The following is a 24,860-nucleotide window of genomic DNA, read 5'->3' on the forward strand; positions in this document are numbered from 1 at the left end:
CAAGGGCCCCTTGCTGGTTCCTGAGATTTACACTCCAATCCAGATCAGTCCCAGCGGCAGTGGCCCCGGGTTTGCCCTGGCTTTGTGCTGCTGTGTCCCCTGCTGCGGCCTCCCTAGGGTGCTGTTCCCCGGAGGTCTGGGCGGGGCTTGGCTCAGTGCAAGTTGTTTGCTGTCCGCTGTTACAAACCAGGAAAGGACCCAGCGCAGCAGGCCCAGGCAAACCTCTGGGGGTGGCGCTGGCCATCCCCAGCGTAACAACTAGCAAACCCAGGGCTCTGCCGTCACTGGGGCCTGGCGCTGAGCAGAGGGGCTGCGGTATTCAAGGGACTGCCTCCTGCGCTCCGGGGAGATCCCCGCGTGGCCCCCAGTACACAGAGGGTCTGGTACACGCCTGGCTATGGAATCGGGCTGCTTGGCGCCAGCTGCAGAGCCTCCTGCGTTCCCTTCTGGAGGGCTGGCCACGACCCAGGCGTTGCACTGTGACTGGTGCTGTCCCTTGGGGCCCTTGCCTGGGGCTGCAGAAGGGCCAACATGCAGCTGCTGCTTGTTCTCTGCTGACTGCCACAGGCCGCGAGCTGGAGTGCGCCAGGGCCTCGCGGTTCCTCTGGTCCCATGGCGGCGGCGTTGCCTCTGAGCATCCTGGCGTAGAAATGAAGCCAGAGGCAGCCCCTTGGGGCTCCCAGCTCGTGCGCTGGCGCACGTGAGCGTAGGTATGGGCGGGCCGTCCCCCCGAGGAGCATGGTCCCTGCTCCTTGGTAACTTGCCAAGGGCTGCGCCAACTTCCATACAATGCCATAGATTGCAGGTGCCTTCGCCTGCATGTTGCAGAGATGTGGCCTCGCAGGACTACAGGTCCCAGGATGCACTGCTTTCATGCCGAGAGATCATTGTCTATGGGAACCTCTGGGATCCCAGCCCCTCCGTGGTCACCTGCACAACGTGCTCAGACTGGTGCCTCCTTGGGCTGTGGAGCAGCCACTCCCCCCTCGCCCCCCACCCCTTGCTCTGCAAACTGCCTGCCCCCTGGGGAGGCTTTTAACAGCCGAGCATTTGGCTTGTTCCTCCCTGCTGCATTCGACGCGTGGATAGTCTGCGCCCAGGGCCCCGGTGCAGCGCTCAGGAGGGACTCACGTGCCACCCAGCTGATTAGCAGAGTGCCCACAGCCAGGGTTTTCATGTCTGGTGGTGGTGCACATTCGCAAATGCCTCGGTGCACATACAATTTATTCTGCACATGGATGGAAAAACCCAGAGGGAGCATTGTTTGTAAGTTCCATTCACGCTCAATGTTTCTTTCATCTCTTTCTGCAGGAAAGAATCTCTATACGAACGAATACGTAGCTATAAAATTGGTGAGTTTCTTTTCCTTCCCTCTCAGCGTGTGGTCCACATTGGCTCGTGTTTCAGAGCCTGGCCTTGCCAGAGGTGCTTAAAACAGGGCCAGCTGAGGCAGTTATAACGAGGGGTGGTGGTTGAGAACTTACTGCATGCAAAGCAGTTCATGAAGCTGCCAAGATGATCAGCTGGCTCATGGCAACTCCAGAGTGTCCTCCTGTCTGCCACACGCTAGCCATCTCGATTGGCACCAATGCGCAGTCTCAGCAAGAGACCAAGAGTGAAAGAACCGTGGACCCCGTGTCCACCAGGTCAGCATGAGATGCACCCATGGAGCTTTAGTATCCCTGCCCGGGCTCCTGGGGTCCCACTGGTACTAGGGATGGAAAGGGTTAACTGGATACTTGGCAAGCATGCGCCTTACGGGCACGCTTACTGGGGTAACTGGTTCACCAGCGGGGAGCTGTTCCGGTCAGTGCAGAGACCTGGCCAGAGCAGCCTGGGGGGCCCCTGCCAGATTGGAGCAGCCCCCTGCCACGGGATCACGGTTCATGGGTGACGTTTTAACTGGGGTTTCACATCCCCGATGGGTACCTCTCCCCTGCACTGTTTCTTGCTGTGCCGCCTGGGAAACCGCTGCCTCCCGCTCGGCCTGCCCTTGCAGTGGCCTAGCAGCGGAGAGAGCGGCCAGCCTGTCGCTGGCCCCCTCCCGTCACTCCCCTGCATGTCCCCCAAGTCCATGCACCCCAGAGCTGTGGCTCGCATTTGGGAGGGGGAGACCCTCCGTGTGTGGAGCTAGGGGACTGCTCTTGTGTGAGGCGCTGCAGCCTCTGGGCCGGTCCTGCCTGGCAGCGGAGACGCAGGCCCTAATCGGAGCCTCTCCCCGGCCATTGCGACTGGCTCTGCGCTCTCCGCGTTGCACTTCTGGGCGTGCCAAAGCCCAGGGCATGGAGGGACCTGCTGGTGAAACTCCCCAGAGCCCCAAGGAACTCCCGCCCCGTGTGCCCCAACTGTCTGGTTAAACCCCATGTGCCTGGCCCCGCTTCGGGGAGCGCTCGGCAGCAAACACTGAACACGCTGCCACGGAGCAGCCCAGGGACTCCCCCCCAAAGCCCTGGGCCCAGTGGCGAGTGAGCCCCCTGCTCCGTTTGTCAGCGTCCTCCAAGGAAAGGGCAGAGGGCAGCACCCCGGTTCTGCGCGAGGGAGGGGGCCAGCGGCAGGTCTTGGCCCGTGGTGCCAGCAGTGGGATTGACACGATGCTGATTCCTCGGCCTTTCTGCTGCCTCCCTGCCCCAAAGTAACTGGCTGGGAGAGAAATCACCCTCCATCGCCCCCGGCCCCTTTGCACCAGCCTGGCCTTCGGGTGACAGGCCTTGTGCTTCCCTCGTGGGGCCTGTTCTCCCACCCGGGGGCCTGGGGTCTCTCCCCTGGGTCCTTCTTTGGTTTCGTTTCCTTTCCTGTAAATTCAGCAATTTGCCCAGTAGACCAGCTGCCCCCCCGCCAGCTTCCCATGGCCGGAGCCCTTCTCTGCTCTGCACGGAACATTTGGGTGGGCGGTGGCCTGCCCAGCCACTTGCTGGCCTCGTGTCAATCCCACTGCTGGCACCACGGGCCAAGACCTGCCGTGCGACGCGAGCAGCCCTTCCTGAGAGCCTGCCCGGCCCCTCCTCCGCTCACGTGCTCTCTCGCTCGCTTCCCCAAGGAGCCGATCAAATCCCGGGCCCCGCAGCTGCATCTGGAGTACCGGTTCTACAAGCAGCTCGGCAATGCGGGTAAGGAGCGGCCCTGCCGGCCGGCGGCGCCAATGGGGGAGCGTAACCGTCACTGCCGAGGCCCAGCTGGGGGGGCGTCTCCTCTGACCCCGCGTGTGAGCTGCCTCGGGCCATCTGGGACTCCCCTTTCCCAAAGAGCAGGGTGTCCTGCTCGCCAGGGGACGGGCTGAGGGGGTATCGCCCCCCACGCTAGGGCTGCCAGGAGGTGAATGGTTTCCGTTGCGTGCCAGCCGCCTCTGGTGCTGGGGGCTTCACGCCCGCTCGCCACGTCCCAGCCCTTCCTGTCCGCGCCGGGGGCCGGATGGAGTCTGGATTGTCGGCTGGGTCACTGGAAAGGGTGACCCCTCCCCCCAAACAGCCCTCCGGATCGGCTGGGCATCCCCTGCCACGCAGGGTCCAGAACGGGCTTCTTCTCCCCCTGCTGCCCCCTAGTCCTCCCGCCTGGAGGAGGGGGGCTCAGAGCTGGAGTAGCAGGGGGCTGCGGCTCGGCAGTGAGGGGCACTGGCAGGGAGGGGGAGGGCCCAGGGCCGGGCTGGGGGGCTGCGGCTCGGCAGTGAGGGGCACTGGCAGGGCGGGGGCGGGCCCAGGGCCAGGCTGGGGGGCAGGGGAGGGCCCAGGGCCAGCAGTGAGGGGCAGTGGCAGGGCGGGGGAGGGCCTAGGGCCAGGCTGGGGGGCGGGGGAGGGCCCAGGGCCGGGCTGGCGGGTAGGGGAGGGCCCAGGACCGGCAGTGAGGGGCAGTGGCAGGGTGGGGGAGGGCCCAGGGCCGGGCTGGGGGGCAGGGGAGGGCCCAGGGCCAGCAGTGAGGGGCAGTGGCAGGGCGGGGGAGGGCCCAGGGCCGGGCTGGCGGGTAGGGGAGGGCCCAGGACCGGCAGTGAGGGGCAGTGGCAGGGTGGGGGAGGGCCCAGGGCCGGGCTGGGGGGCAGGGGAGGGCCCAGGGCCGGCAGTGAGGGGCAGTGGCAGGGTGGAGGAGGGCCCAGGGCCGGGCTGGGGGGCAGGGGAGGGCCCAGGGCCGGCAGTGAGGGGCAGTGGCAGGGCGGGGGAGGGCCCAGGGCCGGCAGTGAGGGGCAGTGGCAGTGGCAGGGTGGGGGAGGGCCCAGGGCCGGGCTGGGGGGCGGGGGAGGGCCCAGGGGCGGCAGTGGGGGCAGTGGCAGTGGCAGGGTGGGGGAGGGCCCAGGGCCGGGCTGGGGGGCGGGGGAGGGCCCAGGGCCGGCAGTGAGGGGCAGTGGCAGTGGCAGGGTGGGGGAGGGCCCAGGGCCGGGCTGGGGGGCGGGGGAGGGCCCAGGGCCGGCAGTGAGGGGCAGTGGCAGTGGCAGGGTGGGGGAGGGCCCAGGGCCGGGCTGGGGGGCGGGGGAGGGCCCAGGGCCGGCAGTGGGGGCGCTGTCGTTCCACGCGGCGGATTGCTCGGGGCCTGGTTCCTCTCGGCCAGGCTGTTGTTCGGAGACCAGCTTCCCCTCTTCCTGCCCCCTGGCAGCAGAGGGGCAAGTCCTGGGGCCTGGGCGGGTGGCAGCCTGGGGGCAGGGGCTTTGCCTTCCCCAGCCACCAGCCTGGCCCCGCCCACACGCCGCCTCTCTTAGGTGCTGGGGGCGGAGCCTTGCTGCCTCCAGAGCCACCCTCTGGACGGGGAGGGGGCCGGGCACCCTCCTCTCGCCCTGGTGCTCGGGGCTGGGGACGCTGGGGCTGCACCTGCCCCCTCCCTGTTGGGGGGAGGAAGGCAGCCTGGCTCCTGTGGGGGGCTGGGGGCCTCCCCGACCGAGGGCCTCCAGGGAGCGGCACAGATGCTGCTGCGCAGACCCCTGCCTGAGCCTCAGCCCCCGGGACGCCAGCCGGGCTTGGGTGCCTCCGCCAGCCCCCCCCCCCCCCCCCCAGCGATTCCCAATGAGTGTCCTGCCTGGAGAGGGGAGGGGGGGCCCTTTGTCTTGGGAGCCCCCGTCGGAGCATCGGCCGCACCTCCCTGGCGCCGGGGTTACCCGGGCTCCCCGCCCGCTGCATGCGCCTGAGACGCCACCTGGCCGGGCCGCTGCGGGGGGGGGGGGTCCCCCCGTCCCCGTCCCCGTCCCCATCCCCGTCCCCGCTGCAGCTGGGGCTGACTCCCGCTCTCGCCCTGGCAGAAGGGATCCCTCAGGTTTACTACTTCGGGCCCTGTGGGAAGTACAACGCCATGGTGCTGGAGCTGCTGGGCCCCAGCCTGGAGGACCTGTTTGACCTGTGCGACCGGACCTTCACGCTCAAGACGGTCCTGATGATCGCCATCCAGCTGGTAAGCGCCGCGGCCCCGCCCAGCCTGCCCGGCCGGGGCCAATCCCCCGCCCCGCCGGGGCCAATCCCCCGCCCAGCCTGCCCCGCCGGGGCCAATCCCCCGCCCAGCCTGCCCCGCCGGGGCCAATCCCCCGCCCAGCCTGCCCCGCCGGGGCCAATCCCCCGCCCAGCCTGCCCCGCCGGGGCCAATCCCCCGCCCAGCCTGCCCCGCCGGGGCCAATCCCCCGCCCAGCCTGCCCCGCCGGGGCCAATCCCCCGCTCAGCCCGCCCCGCCATGGCCAATCCCCCGCCCAGCCCGCCCCGCCGGGGCCAATCCCCCGCCCAGCCTGCCCCGCCGGGGCCAATCCCCCGCTCAGCCCGCCCCGCCGTGGCCAATCCCCCGCTCAGCCCGCCCCGCCGGGGCCAATCCCCCGCTCAGCCCGCCCCGCCGGGGCCAATCCCCCGCCCAGCCTGCCCCGCCGGGGCCAATCCCCCGCCCAGCCTGCCCCGCCGGGGCCAATCCCCCGCCCCGCCGGGGCCAATCCCCCGCTCAGCCTGCCCCGCCGTGGCCAATCCCCCGCCCCGCCGTGGCCAATCCCCCGCCCAGCCCGCCCCGCCGGGGCCAATCCCCCGCTCAGCCTGCCCCGCCGTGGCCAATCCCCCGCCCCGCCGTGGCCAATCCCCCGCCCCGCCTGCCCCGCCGGGGCCAATCCCCCGCCCAGCCTGCCCCGCCTGTTAGGTGACCATGGGCAAGTCGCTTCTCTCTGTGCCAGTCTCAGACCGGGGCAGTGGGGCTTTACTTCTCTGGGAACCGGCGAGAGATTCGTGTTGCTCTGAAATCCAGGCGGTGGCAGGAGTCTGCAGCAAAGCCAGGCTCGGAGCCCGGCCCGGCCCTTCGTGGGCAGGGGCCTGCACTGCTCCCTGGGGGCAGCCTCCGACTCTGGCAGGCCGCAGCTGGGACTGGTTTGGGCACGCCGGGTGTGGGGTCTGCCAGCCTGGCCCTGTAAGCTCCACCCCCACAGCAATCCCTTGTGGATCCCAAAGCGCCAGGCATGGGCCGCAGGGGAGAACCGAGGCCCCGGCGCCTGTCCGAGGCCACGCGGGAAGGCTGCGGAAGAGCAGGGAGCTGGCTCCTGGCCCCCCAGGTTTCGGCTTGTGCCCTGACTGTCCTTCCTCTCCTGGAGCAGGCTGGGTGGGGGGACCCAGCGGGCCAGGGTCAGGCGGGGGCTGGCTTGAGCAGCATCCCCTCAGCCTGAGTGGGGGAGCAGGGCAGAGCCCGGCCTCGCGCTGACCCTGGCCCTCCCGCAGATCACGCGCATGGAGTACGTCCACACCAAAAGCCTGATCTACAGAGACGTCAAGCCGGAGAACTTCCTGGTGGGGCGGCCAGGCAGCAAGCGCCAGCACACCATCCACATCATCGACTTCGGCCTGGCCAAGGAGTACATCGACCCTGAGACCAAAAAACACATCCCCTACCGCGAGCACAAGAGCCTGACGGGCACGGCGCGCTACATGAGCATCAACACGCACCTCGGGAAAGGTACCGGCCACCCCAAAGGGCCCCGCGTGCTGACGATAACACGGGCTGGGCATCTGCGACGCCGGGCATGTCACGGCAACCTGGCACCGGAGGCACAGCTCAGTGCCTGTGCCCAGGCGGCGCCAGGCTGTACATGCCAGCTGACTGTAGGCGGGGGCGGGAGTTCCTCCCCAGCGTGCGTGTGGCTGTCAGACCCCCCATCCTCCGCCTGCTGGAGAGCCCCTGCCTGGGATCAGCTCCTGGCACCTTGCTGAGCAAGGCAGGGCCCCTGCTCCTTCCAGGGCCACCAGCCCTTCCCCGCCCTGCCCGGAGACCAGGCTGCTCTCTAGGCGGAGCGTGACCCTTAGGCCGGAGGGCAGCGGCTGACTTGGCTTGAAGCAGGAAGTGGGGGAGGCTGTGGGCACCAGGAGGCAGCACCTGCCCCATCCTGGGGACCCGCCTTTGGGACGATGGGGAGATGGCAGGAGCATCCTGTCTCCAGCACCGCCCCAGCTCTGGGCTGGGGGCGCGTCTGTGGGACCACGGGGCTCCTGCCTTGGCCTCCGTCTGTCCCGGGAACATCCCCGTCCCCTGTACGCTCGGGCGCCCGGGGAAAGACGCCTGCAGCTGGGGAGGTGTTGGCTTTTGACAGAGCCTGCCGGGGTCCGGGGCCACTGAGGTCTTCAGCTGCGTGGCTTGGAGCCTGGCACCGGGGAGCACCGCCTCCCCGTCTCCCTGCCGCAGCTCAGGGCAGGCCGGGGGCATCTCTTCAGCTCCACGTGGCACCGTGGCCTCGCCAGGACCAGGGCAGGAGAGCCCATGAGGCACCCAGCCTCAGCAAGCCAGCTGCCTCTGGGGCCTCTTGCCAGGCTCCTGGGGGCCGTGAGTAGGGTTGCCAGATAGTTTCACAAAAAATACCGAACATGGAGGGAGAAAAATTGATTGAGCCAAAAAAAATCCCAAACCCAACGGGGACCAAAGTTGTTGAGCAAAAAAACCAACGGCACAAGCAAAGAAAAGTCACAGCCCTTTAAATACCCCCCCCCCCCCAGACGCGGCAGGGAACGATATCCCAAGCAGCCTTCCATCCGAGAAAAACCGAAAATACCGGACACCTGGGAACGCTGGCCAGGAGCTCCCCAGAGCTGGGTTTCCCGGGCAGCCCAGATGCAGCGATGCCAGGGGCTCCCTGGCTCTCGAAAGCCCCGTGGCTCACCTTGCTCTGGGCGGGCCTGGCTCGCTCGCAGGGGCTGCCGTGTGGTGCTGGGAGCAGCACGTCGGCGCGGGGCACTTACCGTTTCTCTCTTCTGCGCAGAGCAAAGCCGCAGGGATGACCTGGAGGCGCTAGGGCACATGTTCATGTACTTCCTGCGGGGCAGCCTCCCGTGGCAAGGGCTCAAGGTGAGTGCGAGTGGCAGCCGGGCCCTGGGAGTCTCTTACGCGGCCGAGCGGCCCCGGGGACCAGGCTGGGCAGGATCCCGCCCCGAGGGAGGGAAGTGACCTGGGGTGCTGCCCTGTTCGTCCAGGTGCCCTGGCAAGGGTGGGACGGATCAAAATGGGGAAACGTGAGTGTCAATTTCTCCTACCCTCAGAAATGGGCCCAGAACAAAAAAAGCTCCTGACCTGTCCACGGGGGCCACCACCCCTCCCCGGGGCCGCTCCCACCCACAGCGGGGCCCCGGTCCTGCCTGCGCTCACACACGAGCGGTGCAGGATCCCTCCGTCCCCAGGCAGCTCACTCCTGAGTCCTCACCCGGCCCCGGCGCCCGCCTGCTTAGATCTGCACTGGACACATCGGTGTTCAAAGGTCTCGGGGGCGGAAGGGCCCGCTGAGGCGTGGGGAGCTCGGGGGGGCGCCCCGGGGTGGCTCACGTGCTTGGAAGTCTCAGGGCAGTTACTCCGCCGGGCTGGGACGGAGGCTGAGGGTTGGGGGGCCCTGGGTTGTTTCCGTCACTGTCACCGTTGCTTTGTGGCCTGGGACCAGCTGCTTGTGCTCCCTGTGCCCGCGTCCCCGGGGCCAGGGGCCGGCATGTCGTCTGACCGCAGTGGGGAGCAGAGGCTTGGTTGTGCCCAGGCCTCCCGGAGAGGCGGCTGTACCACCGCGCATTCCTCCTGCGGCTCCCGCTCTGGCCATGGTGGGCCCCGGGGTGCTAACCCGCCTGCCAGCTGCCCTGTGGCCTGTCGGGCTCCCCCTAGGTTTCCAAAGGGCCGGTCGCTGCCGTTCCTCTCCCCACACCCGCTCCTGGGCCCAGCGAGCTCTGCGCAGCTGGGTCTCGGGGGCCTGGCCCTGCTAGTCCTTCCTGGGCCCCGGCCAGGCTGTCTCCCCTCGTGCCGTAGGGTAGCCAGGAGCAGGCTGGGATCTCTGCCAGTCGCCCCGCTCACTGGGAGAGCCGGGGAGGGCACTAGCGTTGCCATGGTGGGGAGGCCTAACCGCCGGCTTGGGGCTCCGGCCGGCTGGGCGTGCGCGGCGCCTGAGCGCCCTGACCTCTGCCCGTTCCAGGCCGACACGCTCAAGGAGCGGTATCAGAAGATCGGGGACACCAAAAGAGCCACCCCCGTCGAAGTCCTGTGTGAGAACTTCCCAGGTAAGGGCCCGGCCCGAGTCGGGAGAGCCCTGAGGGACGGACGCCCTCCCCCACGTTAAATCGACCTGTCAGCCAGACGCTGAGAAGGGAAACTGAGGCACAGAGCGCACACCCCACAGGCGAGTGGAAGAGTTAGGATTGGAACACAGGCACTACCTGCTAGGCTACACTGCTGCCTGCGTGCCCCTGTGCAGCTCTGCCCTGCAGCAGCATGCACTACAGCCTCCCCACTTCCTGCAGGTGGCCTTACTGCAGTGGGGGGGGGGGGAGGAGGCTTCTCCATGCAGCTGTCTCCGGGCCCCTGTTGTGCAGCCCCTGTGGGTGTTTCCCTGCTGCCCGGGGGGGGGGGGGGGGGGCAGTCTCTCTAGGGCGAGCGCAGGGAGAACAGTGCGGGCGGGTCTGATGTGGCTGCGTTGGGGTCGGGTGGTCCCAGACCCGCCTGTGCCCTTCTGCTTGCGCTCACCCCAGTGCGGTGCCCCCCTCCCCTTCGCTACGCCCTGGCTGCCCCATTGCTCCCTGGGCCGCGGTTCAGGGCCGCACTGAGTCTGCTGGGCCTCCGCAGAGGAGATGGCGACCTACCTGCGCTACGTGCGGCGGCTGGACTTCTTCGAGAAGCCGGACTACGACTACCTGCGCAAGCTCTTCACGGACCTGTTCGACCGCAGCGGCTACGTCTTCGACTACGAGTACGACTGGGCCGGGAAGCCGCTAGTAAGTGCCGCTGGCCGGCGCGGGGGCTGCCGACGGGAACACGGGAGCAGCCGGCAGAGCGGGGCTGCGCGGTTACAGCTGCTTGGCTCCCCGCCACCCTCCTGTTTGCCCCTTTCCCCGCCTCCGGCCCGGCACCCGGCGCACGTTGGCTCAGCTGCTTGGGCCTCGTTCGTTCCCTAATTCATCCCCCTCTTGGGTCCGCCAGCCCCAGGGGTAAGCCCAGGGGGCACAGGCCCTGCCCGGGGATGCCTGGCCCTTCTTTGATTGTCCTCCTGGTGTCTTGATCTGCAGCCAACTCCGATCGGCACAATCCACAGCGACGTCCAGGTGCAGCCTCCGAACCGAGACAAAGCACAGCCACACACCAAACACCAGGTGAGCCCCCGCTGGCCAGGCCATTCCCGGCGGCTCGGCCATGGTGGAGCAGAGCGAACCGGTCCAAGCACCAGCCAGTTCATAGGGGGAGCGGAAGGGGTCCAGGGATTGTTAGCCGCTCTCCTGGGGCCTGGGAGGCAGCTCTGGCCGGTCCAGGAGAGATCCTGGCTGGCCCGTCCCCTTCGCGGGGGCTGGGGTGGAGGTGCGGGGGCATGGATGCCGGTAGGTGGGATGTGGAGGGTTCCCAGAGGGAAGGGCAGGGCTGTGGGGTCTCGTCCCAGAGGCCATTGCGGGGCTGGGAGGGTTGGCTCATGAGACTGGAGGCCAGGGGGCAGCTGCTGTCCAGGCGCCATGGGGCTTGGAGGGCAGGGAGCGGCTGTGGGGGGGGTCCCTAGCTGGGGCTCGGCACTGGGGACGAGCCTGCAGGCCCGTTGGGGTCTGTCCCAGGACCCGTGTCCCCTGGTCCTGACCCGGTTCCTGGAGCAACATCCGGAGAGCTGCGGCTCCCAGGACGAGCTGCCATGTGACACGTCTGCCCCAGCCCACGCACAGGCCTGCTGGGGAGTCCAGAGGCCCTGAGCTGGCACCGGGTCCTAGGCCCCTTGCGGGGGCGTGGGGATCGCTCTGGGATCGGCTGGGCAGCCTGACGCTGCTGCCCCACCCCGACACCCAGGAGGGGACCGTGGGAGGCGCCGCTGGGCTAAGCCGGCCCCTGTGACAGGAGCTCTGGGACCCGCGATTTCAGACTCCGTCCTGCCCGGGGGGAGAGCGGATCATAGCCCGCACCACGCGTGGGGGAGACCCGCCCTCAGCGTCCCGCCTCCCAGGGGAAGACCCGCCCTCAGCGTCCCGCCTCCCAGGGGAAGACCCGCCCTCTGCATCTCACCCCCTGGGGGGGACCCTCCCTCTGCATCCTACCCCCTGGGGGGGGACCCTCCCTCTGCAATCTCACCCCTGGGGGGGACCCTCCCTCTGCATTTCACCCCCTGGGGGGGGACCCTCCCTCTGCATCTCACCCCTGGGGGGGACCCTCCCTCTGCAATCTCACCCCCTGGGGGGGACCCTCCCTCTGCATCCTACCCCCTGGGGGGGGGACCCTCCCTCTGCAATCTCACCCCTGGGGGGGGACCCACCCTCTGCAATCTCACCCCTGGGGGGGGACCCGCCTTCTACATCTCGCCCCCTGCAGGGGGAGACCCGGGTGAAGGCAGCTCAGGTCCGGGAGAGGCCACTGGACTGAGCTGGGTGTTCGGTGGAGCCTGGCTCTGTCCCACTTGGCTGGGGCGGCTCTGCAGGGGCCAGTGGGCATGGCCGGGTGGAGTGGGTGCTGGTCGGGCTCTGTGGGGGGGGCACTTTGAGCAAAGCAGGGGGAAGCCCCGGGGAACCAGGTGGGCTGGGCAAGGAAGCCTGTGGAGCGGGGAGGACGTCAGAGCAGCTGGGCTCAGCGGTGCCCTGGCGAGGGGGTTGGTGGGCGACCACATGGCTGGCTCCGGCGGGTTGCACACCCAGCCTCAGCCTCCTCGGCCGGCAGCTGCAGAGCCCTGGGCTCCCTTCGCCGCCACTTACAAGGAAACCCTCCGGGCGCCTGGGGCTCGGGTGCCAGGGTCACCGTGGCCAAACGGGGCTTGTGGACCCGGGGCAGGCGTTCAACCCGGCAGCCCCTCCCTTCTGTGTGGACTGGCCCCAGGCTGTTCCCCGGGGCCCTTCCAGCCCCGTGGCGGCCAGTCAAGGCGAGAGAAGGGGAGGCCCTGGGAACATCCCCTGGGAAGGCAGGTTCTGTCTGGAACGGAGGCCCAGGGCAAGCCCCCGGGGGTGTCTAGATTTCTGGTGATCTCCCGGGTCACGCCAGGGCTGGGCACCGGATCCGGCCACTTTCTATCTATATCCAGCTGCCCGGGCCACCCAGGTCCAGGCCGGGGCTCAGGCAGCAGGATCGAGTTCAGTGACGCCCGGCCGCAGCGCTACCCTGGCGCCGGGAGCCTTGGAGTGTCAGCAGCCCCCAGCCGTGGCCAGGCAACGTGGTCGTGGCGGAGCCGGGACCCTTCGCTCGGTTGTGAATTCAAAGCCTCCGATCCCAGACAACTCTAGGGGGAGGCTAGTCCCCCGCCCCGCCCCGCCCCGCCCCGCCCCGCCCCTTCCGCCCTAGCAGGGAGGGGAACTGGGTCATGACCACATAGTGGGCCCCCCCTGCAAAAATTATTGCCCACCCCCCGCTCGAAGTCCGGTTCCTTCCTCACCCCTCCGGCCGCGCACACGGGGCTGGGAAGATCCACCCGCAGCTTTAATGTCGCTCTCTCTTCGCTCCGCAAAATCAAACACCAGGCGGCCTCGGCTCCCCCCTTTGCCACGTGGCGTGTCTCCACCAAGAGCCCCTGCCCCCTCTGCCTTGGCACCACCCGGGTGCCTGATCTGCCTGGACCAGTGCGCCGGAGACCTGCCAGACCGTCCACGGCAGGGAGGGGAGAGGGTCTGGGCTCGCGCGTGAGGCCCGCACCAGCCCAGCAGCCGGCATGAGCCCTGGCCGGGGCCCGCGCTGGTTTCTTGGCCTTGCCACACTGGCGCTGCTGCGCGTGGCGTTTGCATGTCTTACCTTGCCTCCTCTCCCCACCCCCGCCCCCGGTCTCCATCCTCCCTCTTTTTGTTTCCTGTCCTGCCGCTGGCTCGCAGTCGCCCGAGGGGACCGAGCTGTGGGATCCGCAGGCTAGTCAGCAGCCTGCCGAGGAAGCTCTAGGAACGCGCCTAGCGACCAGCAGGCTTGGGGGTTCTGTGCAGGTACACGCAGGGGCGAGTGGGCGTGGAAGGGACAGGCCCACGGGACGGGGGAGATTGCAGCAGCCTCCCCCGGGCGGGATCGGTGCTAGGCCCAGGCTCGGGGAGTCCCCGGTTTGTCGCCTTCCCCCCGTTCTCCTTGACGTACTCGGGCTCCCCTGCTCCTCTGCCGCGTCCGCGCCGCTGACCTGCAGCCCCCCCTCCCGCCCTCTGCCCCGCCCGGCGAGGGGGCCGCCTGGCTCTCCGCTGCTGTCGAGTCCCTGTGCCACAAACGGGCTGACGCTGCTTTGAGTGTCTCCTTCCCTCCCCCGCCCGAGCCCACACACAGCACCCACGGGCCGCTGTGCCCATCCCCCGCTGTCCTGGCACCCCACCCTGCTTCCCCCACCCAGGGTGCCCCGGGGCGGGGCTTGTCTGCCCTGCAGCAAACCGGAGAGCTCCACCGGGGGCGCGTGTAACGCCAGAGGGGCGTGGCTCAGCGCTGTCGCTGCCACTTGAGCGGGTGACGTCACGCTGCCGTTCCCAGGTGGCCTGGCCACGCGTCCCCAGCGCCACTGACCCGCCCGGGCAGCGCTGCCGGGAAGGCCTGGCCCGTGTTGCTGCGCAGGGCCGATCCGGCCTCTGGAGGGGCTGCCGGGGCCCAGCCCGGCCTGGGGGGCGGAGAAACCGAGTCGCGCAGCTGGGCTGTGCTGTTGCCACTTGGGTGCTATCCCACAGCTGTAGCAAGAACCCCCTGGGCAGCCACTGCCGGTTTCCTTTCCCGCCGGGCATGGGGCTGGCCGGAAGCTGGCAGTGAAGGGCTCGTGGGCGAAGGACACAGGCAGGCAGCGTGGGGCCAGGGGCCGGGCAAGCTGGTGCGGATCCAGAGCGTGTGACGAGGGCGGCCCGGCGCCTGCCCCCGCTTTACGGCTGAGTAACAACCGGGGTGCTGGGCCCAGAGAGGCACCTCGGACCCCTCCCTGCGCCCCGCTGCTCCCGTCTGGGCTGCGATTGGCCGGGGCCCTCGGCAGGCGGGGCCTGAGCCTGGCTGGCGTCTGCTCGGGTCGCACTGACGTTTGGGGGGAATTTGTCAAGGCCCAGGGATTGAAATTGCTACAGAAATGAAACCTGGGCCCTTCCCAGGCAGCGTGTGTGGCAGGCGCTGCCCAGCAGCCCCGGAAACCTTCCTGTGCAGCCGGGGGCAGGGCAGGGCGGTTCTGCGCAGGCCACGTGAGGCCCCTGCGGCACGGCCGGCTTGCCCGGGGCCGGCAGAGCCCCGCCCTCCAGCGCCGAGGAAGCCTGGCAGATTCGCTCCAGGTGCTGCTGCTTGGACCCGCCCCTGCAGGGGGAAGGCAGCCCAGGCATGTGGGTGCGGACCTGCAGGGATGTGTGGGGGACGGGGAAGGGTTAAAGCCCCTCTGCCCGCCTGGCCAGCACCCCGGCTGACTGCCCCTCTCCCGCCAGGTGATGAGCTCCACCAACGGAGAACTGAACACGGACGACCCCACGGCGGGCCACTCGAACGCCCCCATCACGGCGCCCGCCGAGGTGGAGGTAGCAGATGATACAAAGTAAGGACCTGGCTGCGTTTTCGGGGGCTGCCCTGGCCCGGCGGGGGAGGGGCTGCTGCCCTCACACCCTTCTCCCCAGCAAAGTCCAGAGGGGACAGAGCTGGTGATTCTGTTCCGGCTCCCGGCCTGCTCTGCCCCATGCCGCCCCAGAGCCAGGATTGGGGGGTTGGGAATCTGCCAGCCGCTGGACTGAGGCTACTGGCCCGAGCCGGACGAAATCCTGGCCCGGACGCTGCAGGCTCCCACTGCCCGGCATTGCAGCGGCGTCGGGGGCCGTGGTCTCGCCCGCGGGCCGTTCCCACTCCCAGCCACCGGTGACTCGGGCCTGCCTCCTCCCACAATGACCCCCGGCAGCGGGTGGGGGAATCCTGCCCGCACAGCTCGCTAAGAGCCGCTTCAGGGTTCCCCCAGAACACGTGGCGCGAACTGCACCCCTTCCAGCCAGGCCCTCGCCACGGCCGGTCCCTTCCGGGGTGGGGAGGAGCCTGCTGGGGGCCCCGGGGGCCTGACCGCCTGGCTGCCTTTCTCCCCAGGTGCTGCTGTTTCTTCAAGAGGAGGAAGAGGAAAACCATCCAGCGCCACAAGTGAGCGGGCAGAGCCAGCCCGGAGCAGGTAGCGGGGGATGCCCCGCTGGCCACGGACGGGGCTGGGCTCGCTAGCGGGTCTGCAAGACCTTCCCTTCCTCTGATTTGGATGGCGGAGGGAAGAGCCTCGTGACTTCACCACCTGGTGCCACGTGTGTGGATGGGGCGCGGGGGAGGGAGGTTCTCAAACTGCTTTGCTTTTCCTCCTCCACCACCACATCCACCCCGTGGTCGTTTACGGAAACCGAGTCGACGTTGCTGGCGTTCCTATGCCCGCCTGGCGCGCAGGCCACAGAGCATTAAGCTAGTTACAAAAGGAAACCACCCAACCCACCCACCACGTGAATTTCTTTTGATTCTATGAAATAGTTGGAAAACGGGGATCAACTCTACAGACTCAAACCGCTGCCCTGGGAGCCGCCGAAGACAATTCCAGGAGCGGTGGGCGCTGGAGACTTTCCCCCGTCGCTTCTTTGTCTCTGAAGTTAATTTAAGTCTCGGGGCGGAGGGCGGAGTCAGTCTTTGACCTTCATCTTTTTAGTGTTAAAAATTCTGCTTTTCTTTTAAAGATTGTGTTGTCCCTGTGAGCTCCCCCTCGTCTGGTTCGCCCCCTTCGCCCGCTGCGTTAGCCGAGTCTCTGGTACAGGGAGGAGTGGCTGGGGCCTCGTTTACACTTTCCTTTTACGATGCACTTTTGCTAGCAATACAAGTGATGTTTGGTCTTGAAATTAACAGTTTAGTAATTAACTGGGGCGGGGGAGGGGAGGGGAGCCATGTAGGGTCTCAGGAAGGGCTGGAAGCTTTACCAGGGCCCCAGCGGCCGGCCCTCGGCCATTGACATGGGGCACCTGGCCAAGACCAAAGGGAAACGCAAGGGGCTGGGGATGGGCAAGGTAGAAAACGGACGTCGTAATGGTCCCTGCATGGAGCCATGGGCTGGGCAGGGATTCCTGGCCCCAGGCCGCGGTTACTAAGCACGGAGCCGCCTCCTGCGGCTGCCCCTGGCCGAGTTCACTCAGCTCACTTTAGGGGAAGTTACTTACCTGGCCTTTCCCGGGGGGCGCCCCCCCCCCCAGCCAGTGAACCGATAGGCTGAGCAGCAGGGGCCCCTGGGGCCAAAGAGCCCCAACCTCAAAGCGGGTGGGAGGCAGCCAGGTGTGTTCAGCTCCTTGGGCTTCCACTGGGGGAAGGGGCCGCGTGGAGAGGGGCCTGCGCTGTAGCAGCCCCCACTGGGATGGCCCTGGCTCCGCCCTTCAGTCCCGCTCCTGATGACGGGCTGGAGGAAACCCTGAACCCGCCTCCCTGCTTGCTGATCTGACCCCCGGCTGCAGCTGGAGGTTGGCCCAGTCGGCGCCTCCAACCATCAGGCCCGTGTGCTTACGCCGGAGCTGAGCTCGGGCCGTTCTAACCGTGGGTGGTTTTCAAGCTCTCCCTGCCCACCCCCTCACCCCTCTACAGCCACACGCGGCCCAGTGGCCGACCTGCGCTCAGTGCGGGACGCCGGTGCCTGTTGGCCGCCTGTGCGCACTGACGGCACCGTTGGCCTGCGGGGTTGCTTCTTACCAGGTGGGGCGGGGCCGGCGCATGGGGGGGGGGGATTCGCTGTGTAATTGACACTTGTAATGTTGGAGCTGGAAGCTGCTCTGAGGTGCTGCAGGAGGCGGTCGTGGCTGGGGGGGGCCCTCCAGCGGCTCCAGGTGCTAGGCACGTCCTGCCCACGGAACGGGCTGCGCTGACTCTGGCCTGCCGCTCGGAGCCGTAGCAGGAGCCCTGCGTCTGTTGCTGCCGCACATGTTGGGCCAGGGCTGGGTGGCAACTAGCCCCCCTCAGGAGCCTTAGGCAAGGGCCCACGGGCATGGGGATCTGGGGGGCCAGCACTGGCCCCGACTCTTCGCATTCCTGCTGCAGCGGAGCAGCTGCCACTCATCAAGCCAAATTCCTTCCCATCACCCCCGACTCATTCAACAGGCTTAAGCCAGTTCCCGTGGTGGCCTCCTTCCCCCCCAAGCTGGAATGTCCGGCCCATTCAGAGCCCTTAGGGGCCGCCTGGTCTCCTGGGCTGCAGTTTGACTGCAGGGCAGCGCCTGTGCTCTGCTGAGGAGCAAGGGGCAGGGCGCTAGGCGGGAGGGCCTGGCCAGCTGCTAGGGAGCGCTGGGGTCTTGCCAACTCCATGAATCCCACCAGATCCGGCTGGCTGGACGGTCCGTAGTTCTGTGCAATGTTCGACCTTGTTTCCCAAACAATGCAAATGAAACCGCCTTAAATCTTCACTGGAACTGTGTGTCCAGCCCCGAGGGTGTAAAATAAACACGTCTGGGAGCGGGTGCATGTGCGTGATTGGCCTGCCCTTCGCCACAGCTGCCCGACGCGCCTACCGCAGGCTCAAGGGGAAATAAAAAGGGAAAGCCAAGGGAGTTTGCCCAAGTCTGTCTTGAGAATCTCGGTTCCTGTCAGGTGCAGGGCTCAGGCCCGGGTCCGGCAGCGCGACACTGGTCCCGTTACAGAACCGAGTCCGTACCTGTGTAGTTCCAAAGCAGAAGGGGGGTTGTTCCCTTGCGAGTTTAGTTATGGCTTTAAAAACAAGTGTACAGAACTGGGATTGACATTTCTCTGATGCTTCCTTGAAGCCATAGAACTTAGGGGCTTTTTTAAAAAAAATAAAAATTAAAAAAATCCAACTTCCCCCCCAGTTTCCATCAGGATTTATTGTGTGGGGGGGGGGAGGGGAGAAGGGGCAGCTTGAGGGGGGCTGTTAACTGCTCACAACACTGTGTAACCCTCCAGCCTGGGGGTTTTGGGCTCATGGCCTCAGCTGGAACCCGGTCCCAGGTGGACCAAGAGGTGCTAAGTAGTTCAGAGCTCATGCTGCTCGGAGCCTGGCTCCCCTGGGCGGGAGCTAGAGGGACTGGGGGGCACTCGAGGTGCTGACTTGTCACAAACTCAGAAGCTTTCACACAAACTTCCTCCTCCAGGTGCAACGAGGGGGTGGGCGCTTGCCTGGCTCAGACATTGGCTGGCTGGAATGCGGCTTCCACCTGGATCACAGGGGAGCTGCTACCCCTATGGCACCTGCTTCACATTCTCCTCGCTACAGACCCAAGGGCTGGTTGCAGGGTGATGAGGATGCTGCTGCTCAAGGAAAGCCTTAGTATAGCGTAGGCTGGGCAGTGGCCCACACCCAAACAGGGGGAAGCCAGTTAAAGAACAGCCCCAGGAGGTGCTCCAGGCAGCAGGTATGCGAGACGGGGCAGGCTGTGGTCTCACCTTGCTAGAGCAAAGGTCAGTTGTCAGAGATGCTGCTACGTGCCAGCTTTCAACAGAGCAATTGCCGGCCTGTAATGAAGCCCAGGCTGGTCCCTGCTGTGAGGGTGACGCTAATGACTCATGATTTAACCACTTAGCAACTTGTTAACTGGGGGGTACACGCCCACTCTGGCTACGTCACAGTTGCATCCCTTTTATGAAAAAGGGATGCAAATTAGACATGGCAATTGTTATGAAGCAGGGATTTCCCCCACTTCATTAGCATAAAAATGCTGCTGCTTTTTTTCAGCACGGAGCTTTGCCAGAAAAAGCACCAGTCTAGACGCGGATCTTTCAGAAAATAAGGGATCTTTCGGCAAAGGCTTTATTTTCCAAAAGATCCGCGTCTAGACTGGAGCTTTTTTCCAGCAAAGTTCCGTGCCGAAAAAAAGCAGCAGCATTTTTATGCTAATGAAGCGGGGGAAATTTAAATCCCTGCTTCATTAGCAGTTGCGATACGTCTAATTTGCATCCCTTTTACAAGACAGGGACGTAGTCTAGACGTAGCCACAATGTGCTCACAGTGCGGCTCTTGTGGATGCTGATTGCCAATTCGGTCCCGACCCTGCAGGACCCACATCCCAACAACAGGTGTAGCCCAGGCCCACTTGAGTTGCTTATGCAGCTGGCAGGGAAGGTTGGCACCTGACTCTGAACCAGCCCAGAGTGAGTGACGGCTGGAGACGGGCATAGAACACGGGGGCAGCTCTGAGAGGGCCCTGCTGGGAGGGTGTTTGACTGAATTCTGAGAGTGCCGCAGGCTGGAGGAATCATGCAGGGAGACAGGCCCTGCTGCATTCTAAGCCAACTGCTACACCAAAGAGGCTTCAGGAGATGGGGAAATCAGGCTGCCTTTGACTGCTGCCAGGTGCTGAGTAGGTAAGGCCTACAGCCAGGCCCCCTCCAGGACTGGTGCATCCCACTAGGCCCTCTCAGCATGTGGCTTTGCTCGTATATTTATTTCTAAGAACATCACCTCCCTGCAGCATCCGCCATCTTTCACTAGGCACTTTCCTCTTCGAGGTAGAATCTCACACGACTAATCTCAAGGGAAACAAAGGAAAATACACTAATTTACACAGCAGTTGAAAGCATCCAGGGAAGACAAATTAAGGACCCTGCCAGTACCAAATAGCTCCAGCCTCTTCCCACAGCGATTCAAGAATCCTGTAAGTTGTCACGGGCTGTTTTGCCATCTGCTCTCTTCCAAGCATGAAGAAACTTTGGATTAAAGACCACCTCACTGTCTTTATTGATTTCCTATTTACAAATCACAAAGCTGGCAAAAAGCAGAATGTGAACACAATGAGCTTTTGATACATTCATCGAGATAGTCTAGATATTCCCAGCCCTGTTTGAGGAGACATGATACAATAGAAACGTCTCCTACTTCTGGAGACAGGCATGTTCCACGATGAGTTACATTCATACTATCTACAAAAGCCAGAATTGCATCAAACTGCATAAAGCCAGAAGAACAAAAATTGCTCAAATGTTGGGCAGGGTTTTGCTTTTTTTAAACATTTGTCAGCGAAAGTCTTTTAAAGCAACCTGCCCTGTGGTCGAAAGCAAGATGGGAGGAGGTTCTGACACTAGCAATATTCAAACAGAAGCCTTAAAGGAAAAAGCCACCAGGGAGATCTACACCTCGGCCTCTTCGGTTAAAAGATCGAGAGACTAAATGAGACCTGGGTGCAGATTTGCTTCTTTCAGAGTCCAATAATTTCTGCTATTGCCATTTATATGCAGAAGGGAGCGTCATATCCACAGCAGAGAGTTTACACCTAAGGTGGGCAGTAGGCAAAGCCCCAACCCGATGCGAGCATCCCCACCCCCTTTGACAAGGAGAGGTGAAAAGCGGGAGCGCAGACGCAGACGCAGCTACGTACATTCCAAGAGAAGGCAATTTCCTCTCAGGAAGGACCCTCTCCATCCACTGTTCATGTTTCAGAATGTGGCTTTGCATTGCACAGAACCAGGTTCAATGACTAGAGTAATGGACCCATAACTTGTAGTACTGGCCATATCTGAAAAACTTCCTACCCAGAAGCAGGCTAACAACATCTCACCCTCCTCCTCAGGCAGGCAGCGCACGGGCACCAGTATCCAACAGCTACGCGGATTATTTCTAGGTGACGTGTGTTGCCGTCTGGCTGGTGGAGTTATCCAGCCAGCCACAGATCCGGTCACTGGCAGCCCAGGGCAGGAGGTGGGGTAAGGCTGGGATACCATTCCCAGCAGGTAACAGGCACCAAGTCACCCGCCCCAGCAGAGCTGTGAAGAGGGAGGCTGCTATCACAAATGTAGTGAGGGAAGCCCCGGCACTGGAGCGACACACAAATGGCTTTTTAATGAACCTCAACTTATCAGAGACGACACCACCATGCACTAAGCAATTCCCACGCACTGCTGAATGGCCTGGCCACCTCCGCTGACAGGGCCGCCTTGATTTCAATCACCCTCCTCTGCAGAGTGCAGGAAGTAAACTCTCCCCCCCCCCCCCCAGTCTCTGCTAGTCAAGGCAAGGGTGGGACCATTCAGGCAGTTACAGAGTCACACGGCTACTTCCCATCACGGCAACACGTCATGCTGAGCTGAAATCACGTGATTATGGTGAAAGGCAACCTGCTGTGAACCGAGGGGGAGGGGGTTGCCATGAAACCGCCCCATCAAAGTCGGCAGCTCGGAGTCCAGGAAGCGCTGCACCACCAGAATGTCCGTCCAGACAGCCAGCGCCAGGGCTCCAGCTGGGCGGGACAGGTGAATGGACATGGACAAGCAGGAAAGTGTCAGTGGTTTTCTAGATTGCTTCATCCACCCCTCCCCTTCTGCTGATCCTTAAGTGGCGGCACATGGACACCAAACCCCTTCCCCTTTTGCAGGGGGCTCCGACGGCTGGAGAGGCAAAGGAAACCAGAACGCAGAAGAGCAGGAGCAACACGCTTCAGAACACGGGCGCCAGCTGAGGCACGTTGTGAGGTAGAAGCAACCGAGCTCAAGCGCTGCTACCTCCGAGCAGCAGGAATTCAAGGAGCCTGGCGGCTCCCAGCGCAGAGTCCCTGCGGCTAAGCCCAGCGCAGCCTGGCTGGACCAGCCCCCGTCTGTGTAAGTGTGACACGGAAAACGTTGCAAAAGCCCCCCAGGACCGAGCAGGGAGCTTGCCTGTGGGGGCCAAGGCGCTCGGCTCCAGACAGGGCCCGGCCCCAGGGGAGTTCTGCTGCTTCGCACTCACTGTCCCTCTAAAGGATTGTCTCAAATTAGCCAAAAGCAGACCGCAAGCGCGGGTGGGTCTCTGCAGAGCTGCTCCCTTCAGCTGAGAGGCCGGCTGGAGGGCTGTAGCGCTGGATCAGGAACACGCCCTTCCCTTGATCTTCTGGAACCTGCAAAGGTACGTCCAGCACGGCAGGCAGGCAGGCAGGCTCTGGTTAAACCTCGCAGGGAAACCCCGCCGCTTTGGCCGTACTGCAGAATCAGCCCGGCAAAGCCTCATCCCAGCACCACGAAGGGCAGAGGACGAAGAAAAAAGTCAACACGACCCTGGGATTCTTTTGTTTTCTTTCCCTCCAGGATTGTCACCTAGTGGAGCCACTTGGTTCCAGGCTTCTAACTGATGGAAAAGCATCGACATATGTTACAATAAAACCCAGGACAGCGGATGGGACTATCGGGAGAGTGGAGAGTTACTAGCCACAGGCAACCTACAATGATACCGGAAACCCAGCTAGTCTGTATGAGGTGGTGGTAGCAGCAGCAGCAGCATCACTAGCACACGGCAAAACATGGGCTTTCAAACGACTTTACTGAGACCTTTGGCTAGAGCGGCTCCCCTGGCCTGGCTCAACTCAGCCAGAAACTTCCTTGGGAAGGGCACGGGAGGGAGCGGGGGACAAAAGTTCATCGGCTCAGCTGACTCCAACAGCTGCACTATGTGTAGAAGATAATCTCTGGGATCTGTCCGTCCTCCACCGACGTGCCGTTGTTATTGCCGGCCGCGTAGCAGAAAGTGAAGCAAGTTTTGGCTCCCGTTGTTGGCGACTCATGGATCACTTTGCGCAGCCCTTTGGTTCCATAGTGAGAATCTGGACCCTGCGTTCGTAACAGAAAACGGGGGAGCCAGTTAGGAAGGTCGGGAACGAGCCAGTCCAAGCGCAACCAGGGTTTTAAAGCGGCGCGGTCGCAGTGCTGAGTGACAAACCCAGCAACGAGCATCCCGACAACTCTGGATCTTCAGCATCTCAGGACATTCGGCAGCTCCCAGCTACTAAATCTCAAGGATTTTAACCCTCCCCCCCGCAAGCGGCTGTTTTCTGCAGCCCAAGGGTTTCACACTCCCTTGCTGGGATCGTTTTCAAAGGGGACGGCTCAAAGCAGCCAGGCACAGACCTCCACACACTGGAGAGCTCCTGGTGCTCATTTTAGTCACTAGCACTCTGCTCCCAACCCCACCCCTCTCTCTCCGCCTTCCTTCCCGTTCATCGCATGCAGCTCTCCCGACAGCCTTGATTGTCTCCCCGCTCCTCTATGGGAAGTCTCGTCACTCCCTCCTCTGCCTCCCCATGGGCTTCCCAGACAGGGCGAGGAAACCGCGGCTCGGCTGAAGAGAACTCGGAAGCAGACACAGAGCAAGACCATTCTGTGGAATGTTGCTCAGAACCGGGGTCACAGGTCAAGTCTTGCAAGAAATTCCAAGTGGCGTAAGAAATGTGCATGACCCCGGTATTCTCGTGTGGACGAGATCTCCTCCGAGAGCCGCGCTGCCCGTACTAGAAGTCAGTCACTGGTCAACGTCCCCCTGTCAAATCATGTCGGGCAATACCCGATTTTTCACCACCCACCCGGCTACTGGCCCATTATAACCACACTGAACGTGTCTTGTCTGAAGTCCATTGGGCCATGGCTGCATGGCTAGATTTACATTGCTGCATCCCCACTGCTCTAGCGTAAGCCCAGCGACACCCCCGGGGTCTGCAATATGGACGCACACAAAGACAGCCCCACACAAAAAGAGGGATCTCGGATTGAGCGCTAGTTGCATCCAAGTATTCCTAGCACTCAGGCAATAAAGACTTTGCATGCAACCATTTTCCAACCCCCCACGCTTGGTGCTGGACACACACAGCAAGAGCTTCCTTCTTAGGACTTTACGGCTACAAGCAGGTAACTGAAGAGTTTTAACAAGTCCTTCATGAGCTCTAGGGCAGAATGAAGGTCCCATTCCCACTCCAAAACCTGCTGCGTGTTTGAACTCCAGCATGGGGCCATCGGTGCATCATTTAACCCATCTAACGCCATTATCCGTCCGGAGCAGCTGCGCACCCACACTGCTTGCTCTGGTGAGCAAGTGACCAACTAGCAACAGATTCGCAAAGCCCAGGCTACCTACGCCGGCAGCCCCATCAGCTTGTCTAGTAAACATTTACCAACCAAAACCAGCTCCCTGAACGTTAACCCCCGAAGGGCCACATGCTTATTGGGGAACAAATACATGTGCAATTTCAGATCCCCTGGCGGTCTCCAAGCAAGAGCAGCACTACCTCCCCGAGACCAGCAATCCCGTTCCTTCTCCCTCCCCGGGCATCCCGACGGCCGAGCCCCACGATGGTACCTTTAGTGTCGCACACGCCGTGTAGCTGACGTTGGGTAGAATCTCGACGGGCTCTTTAAACATGACCCGGAAAGTGCTGGAGGACCCATCGCAGCTGAACCCGGTGTCGTTTTGACCCAGTACTGTGTTGCTGTCCGTGTGGATGATCTGGAAGAAGGGTGAGAAAGTAAACAGCCCTGTAATTGGCCTAGTGAAAAGGGTGGGTTCATTTTGTGACTCCTCTCTAGACTGCACGTTGGGCCTGCTAGTGGCTAAACACCTTGCTGGCCTGGGGAACAGGGATCGGGCAGCTTCCTCTCGGCTGCGTTAAGTCTGCCAGCGCCACCACTCGGACTCTTTGCACTTCAGTTGCGCTTTGCTAAGCACGTCAGCAGAGTCAGTCCAGGGAGACACAGGGCAAAGATTCCGAAGGGGAGTTTCCCTGCACCGCTGCCTGGCAGGCAGGAGCACCCCGAATGCCCTTCCCATGCCACAATCTCAGGGGCCAAGCTCGTGGTTATCGAATGAGCGTGAA

General features: G+C 64.0%; 2 protein-coding genes across 7 annotated transcripts in view; one reads left to right on the forward strand and one right to left on the reverse strand.

Annotated features, from left to right (window-relative positions):
• The window catches only part of CSNK1G2 (casein kinase 1 gamma 2), a 95,219-nt gene extending 77,098 nt beyond the window's left edge, over positions 1 to 18,121 (forward strand). Inside the window, exons 3-13 of one of the 2 annotated variants that reach the window (XM_075903219.2) lie at positions 1,312 to 1,352; positions 3,038 to 3,107; positions 5,216 to 5,364; positions 6,651 to 6,885; positions 8,180 to 8,265; positions 9,365 to 9,449; positions 10,012 to 10,160; positions 10,452 to 10,535; positions 13,203 to 13,307; positions 14,748 to 14,854; positions 15,388 to 18,121. In XM_075903219.2, the coding sequence (XP_075759334.1) occupies positions 1,312 to 1,352; positions 3,038 to 3,107; positions 5,216 to 5,364; positions 6,651 to 6,885; positions 8,180 to 8,265; positions 9,365 to 9,449; positions 10,012 to 10,160; positions 10,452 to 10,535; positions 13,203 to 13,307; positions 14,748 to 14,854; positions 15,388 to 15,442 (1,166 nt within the window). In that variant the 3' untranslated portion in view covers positions 15,443 to 18,121. The remainder of the gene's footprint in view (positions 1 to 1,311; positions 1,353 to 3,037; positions 3,108 to 5,215; positions 5,365 to 6,650; positions 6,886 to 8,179; positions 8,266 to 9,364; positions 9,450 to 10,011; positions 10,161 to 10,451; positions 10,536 to 13,202; positions 13,308 to 14,747; positions 14,855 to 15,387) is intronic. The other variant, XM_075903220.2, reaches the window with a different exon arrangement.
• A 1,848-nt stretch (positions 18,122 to 19,969) lies between these two features.
• The window catches only part of BTBD2 (BTB domain containing 2), a 37,656-nt gene continuing 32,765 nt past the window's right edge, over positions 19,970 to 24,860 (reverse strand). For all 5 annotated transcript variants that reach the window (XM_075903217.2, XM_089774979.1, XM_075903216.2 and 2 more), the window contains 2 exons: positions 24,347 to 24,493; positions 19,970 to 22,827 (listed from right to left, as the gene is read on the reverse strand). In XM_075903217.2, coding sequence (XP_075759332.2) covers positions 22,666 to 22,827; positions 24,347 to 24,493 — 309 coding nt within the window. In that variant the 3' untranslated portion in view covers positions 19,970 to 22,665. The remainder of the gene's footprint in view (positions 22,828 to 24,346; positions 24,494 to 24,860) is intronic.

The sequence above is a fragment of the Pelodiscus sinensis genome, chromosome 32 (assembly GCF_052426305.1).
Source record: "Pelodiscus sinensis isolate ZL-2025 chromosome 32, ASM5242630v1, whole genome shotgun sequence".
In the NCBI taxonomy this organism is placed as follows: domain Eukaryota; kingdom Metazoa; phylum Chordata; order Testudines; family Trionychidae; genus Pelodiscus; species Pelodiscus sinensis.